Source organism: Mobula birostris, chromosome 10, assembly GCF_030028105.1.
Source record: "Mobula birostris isolate sMobBir1 chromosome 10, sMobBir1.hap1, whole genome shotgun sequence".
NCBI lineage: Eukaryota > Metazoa > Chordata > Chondrichthyes > Myliobatiformes > Myliobatidae > Mobula > Mobula birostris.
The window spans coordinates 5,448,504-5,472,508 of record NC_092379.1 but is presented as its reverse complement, the minus strand read 5'-3'; the positions used below and the strand labels follow the sequence as shown (position 1 = coordinate 5,472,508).

The following is a 24,005-nucleotide window of genomic DNA, read 5'->3' as shown; positions in this document are numbered from 1 at the left end:
ACATGATAAATATAGGGAAAAAACTGAATTACAGTAAGTATATATGTGTATATTAAATAGTTAAATTAAATAAGTAGTGCAAAAGCAAAAACAGATGGCAGAGTGGAAGAAGCTGTACCTGAATCATTGAGTGTGTTTCTTCAGGCTTCTGTACCTCCTCCCTGATGGTAACAATGAGAAGAGAGCATGTCCTGGATGGTGGTGGGGGTCTTTAATGATGGACGTCACCGTTTTGAGGCATCACTCCTTGAAGAAATCTTGGATACTATGGAGGCTAGTAGATGGAGTTGACTAAGTTTACAACTCTCTGCAGCTCATTTCGATCCTATGTAGTAGCCTCCCCCCCCCCCCCCCCACAACACCAGAAGATGATGCAGCCAGTCAGGATGCTCTCTACAATACACCTGTAGAAATTTTCCACTGTTTTAGGTGGCATACCAAATCTCCTCAAACTCCTAATGAAATCTAGCTGCTGTTTTGCTGCCTTTGTAGTTGCATCAGTATGTTGAGACCAGATTAGGCCCTCATAGATATTAACATACAGGAACCTGAAATTGCTCACACTCTCCACTTCTGAGCCCTCTATGAGGACTAATGTGTGTTCCCTTGTCTTACCCTTTCTGAAGTCTACAATCAGCTCTTTGATCTTACTGACGCTGAGTGCAAGTCTGACTTCTCTCTCTCAACTACCAACAATCTGATGCCATTCCCTTCTGTTTGCATTCTTTCTACAGTAAACTGTGTTAGCTAAAGGTGATTTAATAGAACAATGTCATTTTGCATCATTCATTCGTTATGTGCCATGTCAAATGACATGGGTGATCACAGTCTTTCCATAACCATGAATGTTCTTGGCAAATTTTTCTACTGAAGTGGTTTGCCATTGCCGCCTTCTGGGCAGTGTCTTTACAAGATGAGTGACCCCAGCCATTGTCAATCCTCTTCAGAGATTGGCCAGAGTCAGTGGTCGCATAACCAGGACTTGTGATCTGCACCGACTGCTCATACGACCGTCCACCTGCTCCCATGTGACCCTGATCGGGAAGTCTCAGCAGCTGCTACCCCTTGCCCAAGGGTGACCTGCAGGCTAGCAGAGGGAAGGAGTGCCTTACACCTCCTTTGGTAGAGACGTATTTCCCGTCCAATGCATTCTATGAATATAGAGGGGGTCTGAATCAGATGCATCAGAAAGTGGATGCAGCGAAGGCCTCCATTTACATCAAAGTCAATGTAAACTTATTATCTTAGTACATAAATGTTATGATATGCCAGTTTAAGATTCATTTTCTTACAGGCATTTACATTACAGGAAACTGAATAAATACAAAAGACTTTATGAAAAATTATATATAAACAATATCCTAATAAACATTCCTGGAATGGCTCATACTATTTAAGATACCTAAAATAATTTATTTTTAAAATAGTCTGACACCCACAACAGTAAGTTAAGCATTAATCTCTGTAGGAAATGTGAATTTAACACTTTTTCCACAGACACTATTAATGGAAGGGAGATCTGGGAAGATATGTTATTGACTCCTAATTCTAAATGTGAAAATGTGTTAAATTCGCATTCCCTACCTGAATTTAGACAGCGTCAGAGTATTTATGAGAGCCAGAGTATTTTAAAAATAAATTATTTGAAGTATCTAAATGGCATGAGCCATTCCAGAGTTGTTTGTTAGGATATCGTTGCTTTTTCCTGAGGATTTCCTAAGTTTAGACAGAATTTTCCCACCCTCCATTACCAACCACCAGTCTCATTAGAGACTCAATCACTCTATTGTGTCCTGTGCCCCTGAGTAAGCAGACAGAACTTCCTGCCAATGCCAGCATTTCATGGGGCGGTGGGGGGGGGGGGGGGGCGGTCTCTTGAATGGTAAGAAGACTTGGCGGTGCTTTCTTTATTAAAAAGAATGGCTGTAAGCAATTATCCTGATTTAATTCAGACATTGAGGCATTTTGTTTTGAAAAATAGCCTCAAACTCTGTCTTCAACTGTGCTCATCTAACTAATTCAGGATAATTATTTACGTTAGTTGTTAACAATTACATAATTTTACTGTGATACTCCAAGAAAAAGTTTCACACTTTGCCAAGATCAGTATATTTACCAGAAATCAGTGGTTGAAATCTGTGCACTGATAATATTAGACCATAAGATTTAGGAGCAGAATTAGGCCATTTGGCCAATCGTGCCTGCTATGCCATTTCATCATGACTGATCCATTCTTCCTCTCAGCCCCAGTCTCCTGCCTTCTCCCTGCATCCCTTCATGCCCTGACCAATCAAGAATCTGTCAAACTGCCTTAAATATACTTAAAGACTTTACCTCCACAGCTGCCTCTGGCAACAAATTCCACAGATTCACCACTCTCTGGCAAAAGAAATTCCTCCTCAACTTCGTTCTAGATGAACAGCCCTCCATTCGAGGCTGTGTCCTCTGGTCTTAGACACCACCACCACAGGAGACATCCTCTCCACATCCACTCTATCAAGGCCTTTCACCATTCAATAAGTTTCAGTTAGTAGGTTGTAGTGAATACAGGCCCAGAGCCATCAAACACTATTCATATGACAAGCCATTCAATTCTGGAATAATTTTCGTGAACCTCCTTTGAACCCTCTCCAATTTCAGCACAACCTTTCTAAGGTAAGGGGCCCAAACTGGCTCACAATACTCCAGGTGAGGCCTTATCAGCGCTTTATAAAGTCTCAACATTACATCCTTGCTTTTATTTTCTAGTCCTCTTGAAATGAATCCTGATGTTGCATTTACCTTCCTTAACACAGACTCAACCCGCAAATTGACCTTTAGGGAATCCTGCACGAGCACTCCCAAGTCCTTTTGTGCCTCAGATTTTTGTATTTTCTCTCCATTTAGAAAATAGTCAACTCTTTCATTTCTTCTACCAAAGTGCATGACCGTACACTTCCCAACACTATACTCCATCTTCTTTGCCCAATCTCTAATCTGTCTAAGTCCTCCCGTCGCTTCGCTATTTCCTCAAAACTGCCTGCCCCTTCACCTGTCTTCATATCGTTTGCAAACTTTGCAACAAAGCCATCAATTCCGTCACCCAAATCATTGACATATAAAGGAATGTTTCTGAGGTGACTCCTTTATAAAACATTTTTATAATATCTAACAACAAGTCAACAATATTGATGACTAAGATTGATGTAGTTGTGTCTGAATATCAGTAATAAGAGAGAGGTAGAGTAACAACAGTTATTGAGCTAATATTGTGAATACAGTGAATGATGTATTGATTTGAATGAAAGTCCTGCAATGCAAAATTTTAGCTGGGAATCCAGTAATCTGAAGCGAGTGTCAAGTGTGATTGTACTTGGTCTTGCAGGCTAGAATGCAGTACTGAGTTAAATGAAGCTCTCCAGCTCAGACTGCTCTTGTGCTTTAGATCAGAATCAGGTTTAATCAGATCAGAATCAGGACTTGGCATGTGTTGTGAAATGTGTTGTTTTGCGCCAGCAGTACAATGCAACATATAGTTGTTTTAAAAACTAGAAATTACAATAATAAAATACAGTACATATAAAAAAATTAAATTAAGCAGTAGAAAAGGAGAGCAAAAATAAAAGTAGTGAGATGGTGTACATGGGCTCGTGGACCATTCAGAAATCTGATAGCGGAGGGGAAGAGGCTGTTCCTAAAATGTTAAACATGTACCAATGACAAGAGAACATGTTCTGGTGACGGGGATCCGAAATGAGGGATGCAGATTTTTTTGAAGCATCATCTTTCAAAGATGTTTTCGATGCTGGGAAAGCTAGTGCTAATGATGGATATGGCTGACTCCGTAGCAGAAGGTGAGGCAGCCAATTAGAATGCTCCCCATGGTACATCTGTAGAAATTTGCTGGAGACTTTGGTGACATACCAAATCTCCTCAAGCTCCTAATGAAATATAACTGCTGTCATACCTTCTTTGTAGCTGGTGAAAGAAAGTGTGCTATATTTAATTTTAAATGAATTTTTCTTGCATTGTGACTAAACCACCCAGTCATTTATATAATTATTTTAATTACGGATAAGCAAATTCAATGCAGTTGAGCTAAAACAAAGTGACATCTTAAATAGCTCAAGCCTAATTCCATGAGAATAAAGGGAAACAATAGTGTTTAGATACATATTATCTGTATTTATAGACTGGTGTGATAATTGAATACCAGGTCTGGACACCCACAAAGTTTGTTTTTGTGCAATTCAGCCTTTAAACATTGAAGGGAGTTTGCATGTTGAAATCTTTTGATTTTAATAGCTAATGATTTGCAAGCATTTCTGAAAGGATAAAATATTGAATCCAGCTGTTCAAAATGTAAATACTTCCAGTAACAGAAGTTAGCATTATCTCTGTGTTGAACCAAAGAAAGGATCTCCAACATACTGGTGGCACGCTTGGTCGCAGCGGCCTTCCCAGGTCCAACAAATGGTGCAAATATGTGTCTTAAACAGTTTTCTTGTGATGGCAAGACTCTATCTGACATTGGTAATACAAAATATTTCAATTCAGGTTCTTGGGTGAAATCGGTGGTGGAGCAGCTGTGTGGCCTCAGTTGTTATGCAGACTGTCGCATCATCACCTGTTGTAGCTATTGGAAGGCGATGTTGAAGAGAACAATGGCGCGGCAGGCATGCCGGGAGTCATGCTGGATTGAGGGCGGGCTCTCCTGTTGGGACTGCTTACCAGTGTTCACTCCCTGGAAGACAAGCTGGAGTGACTTCAACTGCGGCTGACCCAAAGTGAGATGACGAACTGTTACGTGCTTGTCCTTGTAGAAACGTGGCTCCAGGACAATATCCAATGCATCATCAAATGATAACACCGAGAAATTTAAAGTTGCTGACCCTTTTCACCTCCTATCCTCTGTCAAGGACTGGCTCATGGACCTCTGGTTTCCTTCTGCTGAAATCAATAATCAGCTTCTTGGTCTGGCTGACACTGAGTAAGAGGTTGTTGTTGTGGCACCACTAGGCCAGATTTTCAATGCTGACTCATCACTAGCTTTGATTCAGCCTGTCTTCAACAAACTTGAATGTGGCATTGGAGCTGTGCTTAGCCACATGGTCGTAAGTACAAAGCAAGTGGAGGAGAGTTGAATGACAATTAAACCTGAATTTGAAGAGATTGACTTGTATCTTGCTTCCAATTTTTCTCTCAAAAGTCCCTTCACAAGAACAGTAAATACTGCAATTACTCAACAGGTCAGGCTGCATCTGTGAAGCAAGAAATTGAGTTAATGTTGTGGATGGATGTTCTTTCACCTAAATGTTATAATTCAGTTAAATATTGTTCTACACATGTTGGCTATTGAATAATTTTACTTAGTTGGGTAATTGAGCACCAAGAAATAGGACCTAAAAATGAAAATTCTAGTCATTTTCAGCATTGTTTTAGTTTACTCTCCCTTCCGATAATTCAGCTTTCATCAACTCCACCTACTTTCACTCTTTCTGATACAGCTCGACCATTCACCCTTGGGCAGTGGCAGCGGCAGCACCACCACCACCTGTGCAATTCAATCTCTTCAGCTCTTCCCCCTCAGCCTTCCCTTTTTGTTCTCTGCCCCTCCCATGTTTCTCTGGAACTTGAAACTTCTGTTTTTAACTTTTTCAAGTTACGATGAAAGGTCATTGACGTGAAACATGAATTTGCTTTCTTGGTAGAAGCTGCCAAACCTGTGAAGTGCTTTTAGCTTTTCCTTAGAATTTGGACATATAGGGCTGAAATTAAAACGAGCAGTAGAAATATGTTGGATTCTGCAGATGCTTGGAACTCTTCAACAGCCCACACACAAAATGCCGGAGGAACTCAGCAGGTCAGGGAGCATCCATGGGGGGGAATAAACAGTCATGTTTTGGGCCGAGACCCTTCATCAGGACTACCCCTTGGCCTGAAATGTCTGTGTATTCATCTCCATAGATGCTGCCTGACTTGCTGAGTTCCTCCAGCATTTTCTGTGTGTTGTAGTAGAAATACATCACTAGCTTGTCTCTGGTTTAATTAATTTGACACTGTATCATGGGCTGAAGGGACTGTTCACGTGCTAAACAGAATAGATTCTCCAGCAACACACACAAAATGCTGGAGGAAGTCAGCAGTTCAGACAGCATCTGTGGAAAAGGAATAAACAGTTCACACTTTGGGCCAAGACCCTTCATCAGGACTGTTCAGGTGCTGTACTGCTCTATGTTCCATGGTACTGTGGAAGAGTCTTAGGAACATGTATTTATCTAGGGTGGCTAAGAAATTTGCACAGTACTGTATTTGTCAACATGGAGTGGAGACCGAGTTTGTAAACCTGGCAGGAACAAAGAATCAACACACACGCAGTGCTGGATGAACTCAGCAGGCCAGGCAGCATCAATGGGGAGAAAAAGGTACAGTGGACATTTAGGGCTGAAACCCTTCGGCAGGACTGGAGAAAAAAAGCTGAGGAGTAGATTTGAAAGGTAGAGGAGGGGAGAGAGAAACACCAAGCGATAGGTGAAACTTGGCGGGGGAGGGATGAAGCAAAGAGCTGGGAAGTTGATTGTGAAAGAGACAGAAGGCCATGAAAGAAAGAAAAAGGGGGAAGGAGCACCAAAGAGAGGTGATGGGTGGAAACAAAGGATGTTGGGAATGGCGATGGTGGAGTGCCGCAGGAGGGGTGTGGGACAGGTGGCAGAGGAGGAGTGCCAGAGGTGGGAGGAGGTGGTGTGGGTACAGATACACCCAGCCTTGAGACACCAGACAAGGTCATCTGATTCCAAACAATTTGTTTATTGATCATTACAGGATGTCTCTCTGGTGCTTTCTGCTCCCTCCCCTCTCCCTTCCCCTTCTTCCAACCATGATTCACCCTCTCCCTGCCCCTTTCCCACTCTCAGTCCACAATAGAGACCCAGATCAGAATCAGGTTTATCATCACTCACACATCATGAAATTTGCTTTTTTTGCAGCAGCAGCAGTACACTGCAATACATAAAATTACTACAGTACTGTACAAAAGTCTTAGGCACCCAAGCTATACTGTAGATGTGAGCATAGAGAGTTAGTCTGAGTGATCTGAGAAAGCACAGCACACAACACAGCAGCCTCATTCTCACTTTCTCTCCTGAAATACAACACTGTAGAACCAAAATGACTGGGATCAGAAGTAGAAATGTTAGCTGATTCTTCTACTTTTGCCGCCATGAATAACAGTAACTAAACACAGAGAAGAGGAATAGTTCTATGGTTGGCAACAGAAATGCAACAGTAGTCCAAACTCAGAGCTTGCATTGACTGCATTCACTGCCACTATGGTAAGGACATCATAATTGTGTTTAAATAATTGCAGGGCAAAACAAAAAAATCAGAATACTAATGTCTAGAGCCACAATTGCAAATCTCAAAATAGTTGTTACTGAAAGATGGTGCCAGTGAATAACGTGACCAACGGTGACATGCTGCAGACAGTTCATGAAACTACTTCTTTTTAATATGACTTTACTACTGGTCTGCGTGCAATTTGAACCTGTGATTTACATTTTGATGGTATGTTTTGGGCTGATTGAGCGATCTGGCACTTTGTTGTCTCCAAGGGAGTTTGGTGAGGTTTGGAACTAAGTGTGTGGCCTGTAGGCCGGGAAGCCCTGGGTTGCAATGTTTGTTAAAATAGATGATGCATTTCACTGTATGTTTCAATGTACCTGTGAAAAATAAATGCATCTGACTGAATCACCATGATAGTATAGATGAATATTTGATAGTTGGCATGAACCTTTGTCTGCTTAGAATTTAGAATTTATTTAAATCCTACATCCATCTCACAACATGAGGGAATAAAAATATTTGCATTATGACTCCGTTGCTTATGTTCTCTGGTTCATAAGTTGGGAGATCTATCTTCAGATCTGAGCAGAGTACATCTGAGTAGTCTATTAGCCTTTGTTTCTGATTTGCCTTAATTTCTGTTATCCATCATTTCCCTTCTGTCCACCACCCCATCCAGCCTCATTAAGAATGGAAAAAGTATATAACTTCAACCTAAATTCTTTGGGACTAGATCCAAAGCACAAGTTTGTTCCTTCAGGAGAGAAGAATACTGTTCAGAAATGCACTCCTGCTGAATTAAATTTTTTTCATTAAATCTCGTTGGAGATGTAGAGAGTAGGCAGCAGATTGAAGATCGTTTCCAACATGGAGGATTGGATGGAGGTTGAAAACTGGTTGCTCTTCAGTTTGAACATTCAGTTATGATTAAAGCCTTGGATTCATTCTCTGTTACTGACCCTCTGTCTCATAATGGTTTCCAGATATCCACATTCCTGCTCAACTTGTTATTCTCACACTTAAAAGGGTGGAGATCACTTTAATGGTAAGAACGCAAATAGCTTGGCAAACGAACTCTTTGTCTAGCAGCAGTACACTTGGGTAAGCACCAGGTACGTTTGAATGGAGGGGGAGAATATAGGTAACTTGTGTTGGATTGTTTTCCTGTGCTGTTATAAGTTTTTGTTTTGTCCGTAGTAAACTTTTACTTCATTGTACAGGGAAAATTACAATGAAATCTTTTATTACTTGAGGAAAGGAAGGCTGGGTGTAACCTCTTTAAGCTTGTTAGGTCCTCCTCCCCAAATTCCATCAGAAAATGGTGGAGCCTTATATGGAAAATGGGTGAAAGGTAAGGCAAATCCCACCTCCTTATCCTAGTTTAAAAAAACGTTCAGGTGTAATGTTGCAGTCACTGTGGTGGTTATCTCAACAAGAAGAAAGGTCAGCCAAGACTATAGGTTCTGATCACCATCCAGTGGCTTCAATTGGAAAGTGCACATGTGTACATGGAGGGGGGAAAGAGGAGCTGGTTTGTTTGTGATGGAAAAACTTGCTGTCCAAATTCATACTTGAAAAAATTGCCATTTGGACTTCCTGGAGGACTGTTGTATAATGGAAACCTAAGAGAATTTTAGCATTTATTTGGAGAGAACTAGAAAAGCGAGGATGCAACGTTGACACTTTATAACACACTGGTGAGGCCTCACTTGGAGTATTATGAGCAGTTTTGATCCCTTTATCTAAGAAAGGATGTGCTGACATTGGAGAGGGCTCAGAGAAGGTTCACAAAAATGATTCCGGGATTGAAATGTTGAAAGCCCTTGATAGAGTAGATTTGGAGAGGATGTTTCCTATGGTGGGGGAAGTCTCTGACCAAGGACACAGCCTCAGAATAGAGGGATGTCCATTTAGAATGGAGATGAGGAGTTTCTTTAGCAGAGAGTGGTGAATCTGTGGAATTCGTTGCCACAGGCAACTGTGGAGACTAGGTTGCTGGGCAGAAGTCGATAGATTCTTGATTGGTCAGGGCATGACAGGATATAGCAAGAAGGCAGGAGATTGGGGCTGAGAGGGAAAATAGATCAGCCGTGATGAAATGCTGGAGCAGACTCAATGGGCCAAATGGCCTAATTCTGCTCCTATACCTTATGGTCTTAAGAGACTGCAGATGCTGGAAATCTGGAGTTGCACACAAAGAAGCTCAAAAAATGAAGGGGGTCAGACAGCATCTTTGGAGGAAAATAGACTGTCCATCAGCAGCTTTCCACAGTGATTATTCTATAGTCAAAATATGATGTCACAACATGAAGGCAAGGGCCATGAATACCAGCAAATTACTATATTTCGAACCTTCATTGGTTGGAAAAAATAGACAGCACACATTTGGTCCAGGAATAATAAGATTTCTGACCATGAGCTTTTTGACCTGTAACATTAACTCTGCTTCATTTTCCACAGATCCTACCTACACTGCCGAGTTTTTTTCCAGCATTATCGGATTTTAATGTCTGCATTTTTTCCATGTTACGGCCACCTGAGGTAACCTGGCACCACTAACAGGTCACCACCTTCAACTATTTCCCGTATGTCTGTAACATAAAATTATGGTTGCACAACAAAGCAACACACAAGGGAGCCGGAGGACCTCAGCAGGGCAGGAAAATAAAGCTTTTGGCACACTGGCCTTCATAAATCAAAGTATTGAGTACAGGAGATGGGATTTACGTTGAAGTTATTTAAGACATTGATGAGACCTATTTCGGAGTATCGTGTGCAGTCTTGGTCACCTACCTACAGGAAAGATGTGAATAAGGTTGAAAGAGTACAGAGAAAATGTACAAGGCTAGTGCTGGGACTGGAGGACCTGAGTTATAAGGAAAGATTGGAAAGGTTTGGATTTTATTCCTTAGGATGTAGAAGATGGAGAGGAGATTTGATAGAGATATACAAAATTATGAGAGGTAGATAGAGCAAATGCAAGCAAGCTTTTTCCACTTGGGTTAGATGAGACTACAGCCAGAGTTTCAATATATGGGGCCATCTTACGTTATGTTACAACATTCAGGACAGAGAAGGCAGCCTTCAGACTACCTCTGAACTTCGAATTATGCTTACAAATTATGTCTTTTGCACTGAATTGTCCACAGTTTCAAGCATCAACTATTTACCCTGGCACCCCAATATGAAAATCTTAAGATATTGCACAGATAATCCTGACCCAATGTGAATTTTACTTAGCACATCACTGAAATGTTGAACATCCGTGAATCAGAATCAGGCTTATTATCACTGGCATGCAGCATGTCATGAAATTTGTTGTTTTGTGGCAGCAATACATAATACATATACATCATGTTTGCTGTTGTGTGCTGGGGCAGCAGGCTGAGGGTAGCAGACACCAACAGAGTCAACAAACTCATTCGTAAGGCCAGTGATGTTGTGGGGATGGAACTGGACTCTCTGACGGTGGTGTCTGAAAAGAAGATGCTGTCCAAGTTGCATGCCATCTTGGTCAATGTCTCCCATCCACTACATAATGTACTGGTTCGGCACAGGAGTACATTCAGCCAGAGACTCATTCCACCGCGATGCAACATTGAGCATCATAGGAAGTCATTCCTGCCTGTAGCCATCAAACTTTACAACTCCTCCCTTGGAGGGTCAGACACCCTGAGCCAATAGGCTGGTCCTGGACTTATTTCCTGGCATAATTTACATATTACTATTTAATTATTTATGGTTTTATTACTACTTAATTATTTATGGTGCAACTGTAACAAAAACCAATTTCCCCCGGGATCAATAAACTATGACTGTGACTATAAACTATACCATAAATTACAGTTTAAAAAGTTTCCGCACATATGAAAATAAGCGGTCTAAAAACAGAGCAAAATTAATGAGGTAGTGATCATTGACTGTTGAGAAATTGGATGGCAGAGGGGAAAAAGCTGTTCCTAAAACATTGAGTGAGAGTCTTCAAGCTCCTGTATCTCCTCCCTGATGGTAGCCATGAGGAGAGGGCATAGTGGTCAATGAAACCATGAACACTACCTCAGTATTTTTCTCTTCTCTTTCTGCACTACTTGGTTATTTTAATTTTCATTTTATATTTTATAGTTTTTATTGTTATGTATTGCACTGTACTGCTGCCGCAAAGCATGCCAGTGAAAATAAGCACACCAAAATGATGAAGGAACTCAGCAGGCCAGGCATCATCTATTGAAAAGAGTAAGCAATCGATGTTTCAGGCCGAGACCCTTCTTCAGGACTGAAGATAAAAACATGAGAAGTCAGAGTAAGAAAGTGGCGGGGAGGAAGAAGTATAGGGTAGTAGATGATAGGTGAAACTGGGGTGGGGGGAAGGGTGAAGTAAAGAGCTGGGAAGTCAATTGGTGAAAGAGACAAAGGGCTGGAGGAGGGGGAATCTGATAGGAGAGGACAAAAGGCTATGGAAGAAAGGGAAGGGGAGGAGCACCACAGGGAGGTGATGGGCGGATAAAGAGACAGGTGAGAGATGGAAATGGGAACAGGGAATATTGAGGGTGGGGAAGTTTGAAAAGTTGTTGTTCATGCCATCAGGTTGGAGGCTACCCAGACGGTATAGAAGGTGTTACTCCTCTAACCTGAGTGTGACCTCATTGTTGCAGTAGAGGAATCGATACGTCTGTCCGTGGCCTCCTCTACTGCCACACAAAGATGCTGCACTAGATGTAATCATTGCTTCAGTTAAAGCTTTTATCTACTGGAATTAATCTAACATGTATCCCACTTTAGAGAAGATTGCCCAAGTAATACCTATTTATAAAAAGGATAAGTCAGTCCCAGCTAATTGTCAGCTTCCTCTTAAGCATCAGTTCTGATGAAAAGAATCAGATAGTGGTAACAAGCATCCCCTCATCAATTATATGCTCGTCAGTATTCCATTCAAGTTCTAAGAAATCACCTAATTCCAAACTTTATCAGAGCTCTAATTCTACGGTGAAGAAGGAATATTATCAGTAGGCACAGGCTGGCTCTGTCATTCAATCATCATCGGGCCTGCTCAGTCATTCAACGGAATCATGTTTGTTGTGTATATGGCCTGGTTACACAGCAATACTATTAAAAAAAAACGCTGGAGACAGGAGCTAAGGTTCATGGTTCTTTACTGGCAGAAACCAAACTCGGCACACACGTACAGATCAATACACGCCTAATAGCGCATGCTCAATACACACCTAATAGCACATGTAACAACATGTTACTGAAACATAAAGTAGTCCCTTATTATACTGTAGGCTATACAGTACACTCCTCCCCTTTTAATAGTGTATCAACTTTTTTTTACTGGGGCATTATGCTAAACAAATATGTGTACCCTTTATTTACTTAGCAACTTAATAGTATCAAATTATAACAAAGTAATATAATAATATCGAATTATAGCAAGCCTTTTTTTTTACTTTTGGTCTAAGACCCATTTATAACTCAAGTCTCGGGGGTAGGGGGGCCTTCTCTAGATTGTCCAGCACTGAAGCAAGTAGGTCTTCACTCTATTATCTGGAATAAATTAAACAATCTATAAAGAGTAGTCACCTCCATCTTGCAAAGATGACAAAAGCAAAGTGAAATCCATAAAAAGGTGAATGTTATTCTTAAAAATATGTACAATCATCAAAACTGAGATGGCATTGGAAAGTGTCTTCAAATGGTGTGTTCTTCAGTCCGTCAATAAGCTTGTCTGTTTTAATACAGATTTCCACATAAAAGTCATGAAAAGTTGACCTCTGAGCATAAGGAGTTAAGAAGATGTGCGCCTCCAACTTGCTAAGAGTTCTAGGCAGCAGATCGCCTCCGTATAATGAAGACTCCTCTGTGCGGCTGTCCTAGATATATACGCAATTTGTGCTATCACTTGTCTTCCTTACCCATATCTCATTTGTTCCCACTGAGCTAATTACACAGCCAATCTTCGTATTCTCCTTAGATTCCAAATAGATAGCCTGTCCTTTATGATACCATCTCTTATCATAATATAACTTTCCATTTTCTATTTGTGCTTCATTTCTTTATGCTGGTGATTCAGCAGGAGTGCTGGGAAGATGCTCAGGAGAAGACGGAGATGCTGGTCTTTTCGAAGATTTAAGCTTATTGAGAGTTTGCAGATCTTCCATTATCTGTTAACAAGTAATTTAACTGCGCAGGTGCAGGTTTTAGTCTTTTGTTGGTAATTGGAGCAGGGTCATTAGGTCTCCTCCTTAGTTTCCTAGTCATTATTGGCTTTACCTCCATAGAATCCCCTGTAAGTTCCATTGTTAGACTCTCACTCTCAATCATCTTTTTTCTTTTCTTCTAACTCAATCTTTTTATCTTCAAATTCCTTCACTGCTGCTTTCTTCTCTGATATGATTCCTTTCTACTGTTCTGTCTCCAGTTGCAGCAAAAGCTCTGCATTTCATATTCTTTCCTTGTATCGTTGATCTAGTTTCTTCATCCTTTTCTGATGCTCCTGCAAAATGCCTTCCTGTAACTGCTGTAGCTTTCTTTTGAGAGATGTCAATTTCTCCTGGTACATCTGCTCTTTTACTTCCAGGTAGTCTTCATCATCCTGCTTATTGGCAATATCTGTCTCTCTTGCATCCTCTATCATCATCCGAGTCGTGGCCACGGATAATGCGTTCGTCTTCATCATCGATGCTGTCTAGCAAGTCCTCGTCATTGTAATAGTGGACAGTGGGTGAAAGGACAGCTGCGGCCATCTTCCTCTCTGAGCTGCCCTCCTTTGTTGACACAACTAGTGCCTTGATGGTGTGCCAATCCAACTGGATTTTCCTGAGCCATTCACGTCCCAGCAACAGTGGTCCTCCATTTTTCAGTACATTAGAGGTTCAGCTGCTGTGCTTTGTCTGTGTAGGTCACTGTCAGTTTAATTTTTACCTTTGGGACGCACTTTCTGTCCTGTGTAAATCTTTAGCAGTAGTTTAGTTTGTTTCAGAGGTATGTGAGAAAACAGTCGTTTGTAGTCATGTACAGAGATCACTGTTAAAGCTGAGCCTGTGTCCAACTCCATTTTCAGTCTCACGCCCGCCATTTGTGGAGTGATCGATATTAGTCTTCGATCATCTGTCTCTTTCATGCTGTGAAGTTGCCGACAAGACAATTCATTTTCATCGGAGTCACTTTCATCAGAACTGCCCTCTTTCATTTTGTGTACCTTGTTGTATTTTCCTTTCTGGGGTTTCTTGTTTCTCCGTATTTTGCCCTTTTTCTGCTGTTGACTAACTTTGCATACTCTGCCAATGTGGTCCTGTTTGCCACAGTTTCTGCATTCTTTGTCTTTAAACCAACAACCATCAGGGTCATGTGACCTGTTCCCACAACGGTAACATTTCTTTCCTTCATTCCTGTTCAGTGACATTTTATTTGTGGCAGATTCCAGAGATTTTTGTTGTATCTCGGAAGCACCCTGTGATGCTGTTTCATTTGATTTTGCAATGTTTAGCGCTTTCTCGAATGTAAGGTCTCTTTCACACAGAAGCTTCTTCTGTGTGGTTTCACAGTGCATGCTGTTGTAGCGTGGATCGAAATCACCGGAGAGACAGAGTCACCGGTAGATACAAAGCAGCTTCTTTATTCGACACAACAAGATACAGCAGGCATTATACGGATGGAGACGCTTCGGTAGGAGGTTCCGCCAGTCCAAAGTGGGGTCGATATTTATATGCTAAACACAAAGGCAATTACTACTTTAAAAGTTATAGACAATGCTTCCTTTTGAAGCTACATACAAACATCACACCTTCTGAATTTATCCTTTCCTTCCAATGCCAACATGTCTGGGTTGTATCCACAGCCCTTAGGAATGCAAGTTAAATCCACAATACATTTATTTGGCATTTTACGTGCTAACATAGAAGACAATTAATACTTATAGAGTATAGATAATACTGTCTTCAAAACTACAGCATCTGGTCAAACTACGGCGCCAGAAGCATCTGGTATTCACACCTTTTCAAGAAGCGCATCGTTGTGGACTCAATCCACAGTACTTTGTCAAATAGAATCTGGTGGCCAGAGTCATTAAAGTGTAAACGAATCATCTACCCCCAGCTCCAAATTGACAATGTTCTGATAATTTGCGCAATTCAGCACAATATTCAGAAATGCTTTCATTTTTGCTCTGATTCCGTTTGTGAAATTTAAATCTTTCAGCAATGACCAGTGGTTTGGGGCTTAAATGCTGTTGGAGAGTGTCTACTATTTGCTTGAACGTTTTGTCAGCTGGCTTTTCAGGGGTTAACAAGCTCTGTAGCAGCCCGTATATTTTTGCTCCCATAATACTGAGTAAGACGCTGGCTTTCTTTTCATCCTTAACACCGTTAGCCTCACAATATAACTCCAGTCTTTTAATGTAAGTTGCCCAGTCTTCAGTGCCACTATCAAATGCTGCAATGGTTCCAATTATCACCATCTTTGTTATGTTAATTTAGCCCGGTTTCCCCTTGTTTTCTTTTTTGGACTCACGTGTCCTTGCTAGCACCACGAGTGCACTCCGTCTAGATGTGTGTGTGTCGCTCCTTTTTATCTCCCTTCTGGGGCAAGCAGACCCTCAGTCCCTGGGGGTCAGCACCGGCTGTGGTCTCGGCTGGACGTGCCGTGGCTCCAACTGTGTCTCTTGGTCTCCCGACATTCCCGACCCCGACTGTGCTCCCGTTTCCTTTCAGACTCGCAGCCTCACTGTGCCTCTTTCTCCCGCTCCTTGGTTCGTTCCTTGCACTCTTCTTCCGAGTGTCGTTATCAATTAAAACACAGTGTTCCGATACAATGTAGCTTCATTAACCTCGTCGCCAATTTGTTGTGTATGTGGCCTGGTTACACAACAATGCTATTAATAAAAACCCTGGAAACAGGAGCTAAGGTTCATGGTTCTTTACTGACAGAAACCGAACTCGGCACACACATACAGATCAATACGCGCCTAATAACGCATGCAATGACGTGTTACTAAAACATAAAGTAGTTCCTTATTATACTGTACAATGGTACAGGTACAATGTTTAATCTACCTCAACACTGTTTTTCAGTCCCATTCCCATATCCGTCAGTTCCCCAAATATCCAGAAATATGACTATTTCATTTCAGAATGCAATCATAGGTTGACCTTTAGAGCAGGGATTGCCAACTTTTTTTATATGCCATGGACCAATACCATTAAGCAAGGAGTCGATAGCCCAAGGTTGGGAACCCCTGTTTTAGAGGATTCAAAGTACATTTATTATCAAAGTATGTATGCAGTGTAAAACCCTGCGATTCATTTTCTCCAGACAGCCAGCTTACAAGAAAACCCTGGAACCCGTTCAATGAAAAATATCAACCCCCATGCGCAATAAAAAAAACAAATTGCGCAAATGTCAACAAGAACATCAACCCCCTCCCACCCACAGAAGCACAAATCATGCAATCAATAAGTGCATCCCCATGTGTGCAAAAAAAAGCAGGAAAGAAAGAATGAGAAACTAAAACACAAGATCAAAAGAGTCCACATTCAGTTCAACTCAGTGTTCATTATCTGCAGGCCGTCCCAATTCCTTACAGATAACAATGCAAACTACAGTCCAATCCACAAACTGCAGACCAGAACTTTGGTACCATCCTCCGACGGCATTGAGGAAGAGAGAGAGAGACCATTCAAACATAAGGATCTTCCCTTGGGAGCAGCGAGTGAGAAGGGGAGAGAGAGAGACCGTTACACGCAAACACCTTCCTCCAGCAGGCATGAAGGAGAGCCTCGATGTTTCAATCTTCCTCAGCGCTTTAATCAGCGAGAGACTGAGTCGATCATGGACTTTAAGCTTTTTGGCCTCAATGCCACTCGCCTTCTGAAGTATTCTCGAAGACAGCAAAGCACCAGATTGCTTGATTGGCCCAAAAATGCACCATTAAGCCAACAGTACCAGAACCACATTTAAGGAAAAAGAAAATGTGAAAGAACAGTTTGATGGACCATCTGGTGAATGCCGCCCTTGGTAGCATTGTTCGCTGGTGCCATCTTCTTCTGGATTTAGTTGGAATTAGAGATTTCCAACCATCCTCGGGGTAAAGAAATTGCTCCTAATTTTAGTTCTGTTACATTTGTAAACTCCTCGGCCAAGTGAAACATTCTTCCCATATGTAAGCTTCAGAACCAGCTGAGAACTTTGTATGTTTCAGTGAGGTTCCTCAGTTCCCTAGAGTTTAGAATGAGAGCTCGAGCCTTCTCATGGCAGGTTTACCATGACAAGAACCAGACTAGTGAATTTTTACTTCTATTTATCACTTATCTAGGTTCATTTGTTATGAGCCATGTCTTATGATGTGGTCTTTCCATAACCATGATGTTCTTGTCAATTTTTTCTTAGGATATACTTTGCCATCTTCTTCTAGACAGTGTCTTCACAAGGTGGGTGACCCGCCCAACCCCCACCCCCCAACCATTATCAATACTCTTCAGAGATCGCCGGCCTGGCGTCAGTGGTCGTATAAGCAGCACTACCTGATGCCATTGCTTCAGATGACCCTGATCGGGGGCTAAGCAGGTGCCACACCTTTCCCAAGGGTGACCTGCACATTGGTTCTGGAGAACAACTGGGAGGGAGAACAGGAATGAGATATACCAGCTAGTTGAATGGTGTCGCAGCAACAACTTTCCACCCAACGTCAGTAAGACCAAAGAGCTGATTATGAACTTCAGCCGAGGGAACACACACCAGTCCTTGCAGAGGGATCAGAAGTGGAGGGAGTGAGCAATTTCAAATTCCTGGGTGTTAATATCTCTGAGGACCTAACCTGGTTCCAACATATTGATGCAGCTATAAAGAAGGCAAAATACCAGCTGCATTCCATTAGGAGTTTGAGGAGATCTGTTATGTCATCTAAAACACTCACAAATTTCTACAGATGTACCATGGAGAATATAAGAATATTCTAACTGGCTGCATCATTGTCTGGTATGAAAGCAGGGTGGGGGGGGGGTGCGCGGCGGCTACTACACAGGATCAAAGTAAGCTGCAGAGAATTGTAAGCTCAGTCAGCTCCATCATGGGTACTAGCCTCTGTAGTATCCAAGATATCTTCGAAGAGCAGTGCCTTACGAATGCAGTGTCCATTATTAAGGTTCTCCACCAGCCAGGACATGCTCTTCTGTCATTGTTACTGTCAGGGAGGAGGTACAGGAGCCTGAAGGCGCACACTCAATGATTCAGGAACAGCTTCTTCCCCTCTGCCATCCTATTTCTTTATTTCTATTTTTACTCTACCTATTTAATTTAACCCTTTTTTAGGCATCCGTTAGTCTTGTGAGACCATGGGTTTGCGCCTTGGAAGGTTTCCAGGGCGCAGGCCTGGGCAAGGTTGCATGGAAGATCAGCAGTTGTCCATGCTGCAAGTCTCCCCTCTCCACACCACCGATGTTGTCCAAGGGAAGGGCATTAGGACCCATACAGCTTGGCACCGGTGTCGTCGCAGAGCAATGTGTGGTTAAGTACCTTGCTCAAGGACACACACACTGCCTCAGCCAAGGCTCGAACTAGCGACCTTCAACTCACTAGACGAACGCCTTAACCACTTGGCCACATGCCAACACAACCCTTTAACCCTTTAATATACATATATTTACTTACTGTAATTGAGTTTTTTTTCTATTATGTATTGCAATGTACTGCTGCTGCAAAGACAACAAATTTTACAGCATATGCCAGAGATATTAAACCTGATTCTGATTCTGATTCTGAAAAACAACACCAATGGGGAAAAATGTTTTGCAAAGTAAATATGGGAGCTTTACTTGTCAAACTAGAACTTGAAAGAAGGTTACTGTAAAACATTCTTGTGCACATAAATCAAACAGCTGACACCACAGTCTCTTCATGTTTCCTTTTTCTCATTTCAGATCCGTTTCATCCTTATTCAGAACCGCGCTGGCAAAACCCGTTTGGCTAAGTGGTACATGCAGTTCGATGATGATGAGAAACAGAAGCTCATCGAGGAAGTCCATGCTGTTGTGACTGTTCGTGATGCTAAGCACACCAACTTTGTGGAGGTACAATAATGACTTTAGTTTTGAGATTGCAGTAGTCAGGCTATTTTGCATTATATAAGTCTCCACCTACAATACCATGCAAAATTCCACCCTGTCAATTGTATCTGGTCTATACCTCTTCCCACCGTTCACTTGTAAAAATGCCACTCCCTGTTCTCAGTTTCTCTGTCTCCACTGCATGTGCTCTCTGGAAGAAGTTTTTCATTCCAGAACAAATGAGTCCTCCTCCTTCAAAGAAAGGGGCTTCCCTTCCTCCACCTTCAATGCTGTCCTTGCCAACATTTCTTCCATTTAGCGCACATCTGACCAGCCTCCTGCTACCACATCAGGGATGGGGCTGCTCTTGTCATCACCTACCATACCATGCCTCCGTATCCAGCACATCATTCTTCGCAACTTCCGCTACCTCCAACAGGTCTTTCCCTCCACTCAACTTTCCACTTTCTGCAGGGATCACTCCCTTGGCGACTCCCTTGTCTGCTCGTCCCTCCCCAGTGATCTCCCTCCTTGCTAGTGGAACAAGTGCGACATCTGCCCCTACACTTCCTCCGTCACTACCATTCAGGGCCCCAAACAATCCTTCCAGGTGAGGCGATACTTCACCTGCTAGTCTGTGCGCGTCATCTACTGTATCAGGTACTCCAGGTGTGGCTCCTGTATATCAATGAGACCTGACGAAGAGTGGGAGACCAATTTATCGAGCATCTCTGTTCTGTCTACCACATGAAGCAGGATTTCCTGGTGACTAGCCATTTATTCTTATTCTGACATGTCAGTCCATGGCCTCCTCTACTGCCAGGATGAGGTCACACTCAGGTTGGAAGAGCAACAGCTTATATTCAGTATGGGTAGCCTGCACCTTCATGGTGTGAACATTGCTTTATCAAACTTCCAGTAATTTCACTGCCCCCCCTTCACCATTCACCATTCTTATCTCCCTCTCAACATCTTCCCTTCTTACCTGCCCATCACCTTCTCTGGTGCTCCTCCCCATTCCCTTTCTTCAATGGTCTTCGACCATCTCCTAACAGAATCCTCTCCTTCTCCAGCCCTTTATCTCTTTCACCAATCAACTTCCAGCTCTTTATTTCACACCTTCCCCCTCTTGCAGTTTCACCTATCTTCAGCCATCTTTGTACCTCTTCCTCCCCTCCTCTCACCTTCTTATACTGACTTCTCCCCTTCCTTTCCAGTCTTGAAGAAGGGTCTCGCCCGTAGATCTTTTCCATAGATACCGCCTGACCTGCTGAGTTCCTCCAGCATTTTCTCTGTGTGTTACTTTGCATTTCCGGTATCTGCATATTTTCTCATGCCTTGGGTATATAGATCCAGGGAGCCTAAGACTTTTGCACAGTATTGTAATAATTTTATGTATTGCACTGTACTGCTGCTGCAATAAAAAACAAATTTCATGACATTAGTGAGTTAGAATAAACCTGATTCTGATGTGGGTCTTTGTTGTGGATTGAAAGACAAGAGACATTTCCAGGAAGTGACTCCACATATGTAATAAACAGATATTAATGAAAAATAGAAAACTGCTGCACAAAGCGAGAAACAAAGATTTTAATCGGGTATCATTAACACTGGTGTGAACATATGCTGCTTAACAGTATGCTGCTCATGAAACAAGCAAAGATCTATCATGACAAACTGAAAACTGAGGGGAATTGTCAATATTCAGCAGGCTGGTTGCAGAAATTTAAGAAAAGCCATGGCATTAATTTTTTTATAGATTTAAAAGAATATTAAAGATAAAGTGTTTGCTGATTGCGATGCGGCAGAGGAATTTATTGATGAGTTTGCCAAGATCATCGCTGATGAAAATCTAACACCAGAACAAGTCTACAATGCATAAAACCTAAAAAAAAAAGTAAAATTCATATCCAGTGTACTGTAACTTTTTAATTGAAACATGGCCTAGTAGGGGAGACTGAAAGCCTGCTGTTGTTCAACAGCTGATTCAGGCATTTTCCTGAAGTTTCTGTTACCCTGAACACATACTTTCATTATATTAATGGTATGTAATAATTTTTACTGTCAAGTGCACATGTGTGATGAACAAGTCTAAGACAAAGGCTGCTTACCAGTGGCACAGAAATTCAGAATCGGAAACGATGGTGATCCCAAGCAATATCAAAATCCGAAAAAATCCAAAACACTTCCAGCCCCAAACATCTCAGATAAAAGGTACTGAACTTCTACTGTGATTAAATATTTTTTACTGAATCATGGTAATAATGGTACACACTGGACAACTTGCAGTGTGAGAGCTACAAACCGGGTCTGCCAAGACGAAATGCATGTACTCGAAAACCCGAGCCCAAAGACAGTGCCTCCCGCACATTGGAGGCCCAATCATGCCTTAACATAGTTCGTATTGATACAAATCCTTTCTGGACTATTCACTTGTATCCACCGCAGCAATGCAGAAAACATGGCAGCCAGCTCATTACAAAGATAATCTTTCCAGTTCTTCCAGCGGATGATGCAACATGACTTAAAAACACAGCAAGAAGAGTTACAAGGAAACACAAGACAGTAGATGCTGGAAATCTGGAGCAACGCACAAAATGCTAGAGGAACTCAGCAGGTCGGGTAGTATCTATGGAGAGAAATGGACAGTCAAGGAGACCCTTCATCAAGATGGAGATGAAGGGAGATAGCCAATATAAATAGGTTAACTAGTTGATTCATACAGGTCACCACATACATTTGGATAAATAATATATAAAGTTAGAAAAGATGTACATTCATTCTTCTGGCAAAATATTGGTAACTCAATTTGTGTTTCATGTAAGTTTTTACTCACATGTAAGAAAAAAATTAAATGTTCATCCTGTCTTTCTTGAGTTAAAACAGCATAAATCCTGTTCCAACCTATCAGTCCATGGCCGCCTCATATGCCAAGATGAGGCCTCCCTCAGGGTGGAGGAGCAACACCTTATATTCTGTCCGGGTAGCCTCCAACTTGAGGGCATAAACATCGATTTACAGCATCTGCAGACTTTTTCATGTTTATCACTACAGTGAGGACTGAGCCCCCGTAAACGTTATGTCTCTGCCGCTTGCTGTATTAACAGTCACGACCTATGTCTTAAAATTTGTTATGTAGAATCTGAAATGTAAAAATTCTGAATCGGGTTTAATATCACTGGCATATGTGGTGAAATTTGTTAACTTCACAGTAACAGTACAATTAATTACATGATAAACGTAGAGGGAAAAGGAGAGTTACATTAAGTATATGTGTGTATATTAAGTAGTTAAGTTAAAAGAAATAGTGCAAATTAAAGTACTGAGGTAGTGTTCATGGGTCGATGTCCATTCCGAAATTGGATGGCAGAGGGGAAGAATCAGAATTGGGGTCAAGTTTATTATCACCAGCATGTGACGTGAAGCAGTTCATCAATCGTTGAGTGTGTGCCTTCAGGCTTCTATACCTCCTCCCTGATGGTAACAATGAGATGAGGGCATTTCTGGGGGTGGGGATCCTTAATGATGGACGCTGCCTTCCTAAGGCACTGCTCCTTGAAGAGGTGTTGGATACTATGGAAGCTAGTGCCCATGATGGAGCTGACTAATTTTACAAGTTTCTGCCACTTAATCTTAAATCTTGTGCAGTAGCCCCCTGCCAGACAGTGATGCAGCCTGTCAGAATGCTCTCCACTGTACATTTGTAGAAGTTTTTGAGTGGTTTAGTTGACAAACAAAATCTCTTCAAACTCCAAATGAAATGCAGCCAATCTCTTGACTTCTTTACAGCTGCTTCCATATGTTGGGACCATGTTAGGTCCTCAGAGATAGTGACACCCAGGAACTTGAAATTGCTCACTCTCTCCAATTCTGATCCTTCAATGAAGATTGGTTTGTGTTCCCTCACTTTCCCCTTCCTGAAAAATAGTTGTTTGTTTATCATTATCCATAGATGACCAGGATATATGTTTGTTTAAATTAATGTGTTTAAAGTGGCTGTTTAATTGAGAACAAACCAGAATTTTAGCATCAGCCACTTGAGGTGGATAAATGGTTGGGAAAAGGAATGGCAATTATTTTGGAATGTGGATAGAGACTCCATATGATAGAAATCAGCTGTATTCCCCCTTGTGACACGGAGCTGGGACATTCTGGATTTGTGCACCATATGGTACAGTATTCAATTTCATAGGAAAGAGATGCTTCACCTTTCAGTTCTAGTCAGTGCTGACTTGTAGCACGAACCTGTTAAAGGGTTGGCAGGTGGAGATACGTCTCTTCCAAAGGAGGTGTAAGGTGCTCCTTCCTTCCACTAGCCTGCAGGTCACCCTTTGGCAAGATATATCACCTGCTTAACACGTGAAGGCGTGGGAACAGGTTGTGGATGGTCGTGTGCACACCACAATTCCTGGTTGTGTAATCACTGACACCAGCCAGACAATCTCTGACAAGTACTGATAATGGCTGGGGTGTCCTGTATTGTAAAGACACTGCCCAGAAGAAGGCAATGGCAAAACACTTGTTTAGAAAAACTTGCCAAGAACAATCATGGTCATGGAAAGTCCGTGATTGCCCACATCATACAACGAGGCACATAATGATGATCATTAGGAATAGGCACTTGAACCCATTTACTGTGGGCTACTG

The 24,005-nt window shown here is 41.9% G+C and overlaps 1 protein-coding gene across 1 annotated transcript in view; it reads left to right on the top strand.

Annotated features, from left to right (window-relative positions):
• Positions 1-24,005, top strand: part of ap2s1 (adaptor related protein complex 2 subunit sigma 1) — a 66,776-nt gene that overhangs the window by 12,776 nt on the left and 29,995 nt on the right. Inside the window, exon 2 of the mRNA XM_072269853.1 lies at positions 19,233-19,382. Within this exon, the coding sequence (XP_072125954.1) occupies positions 19,233-19,382 (150 nt within the window). The remainder of the gene's footprint in view (positions 1-19,232; positions 19,383-24,005) is intronic.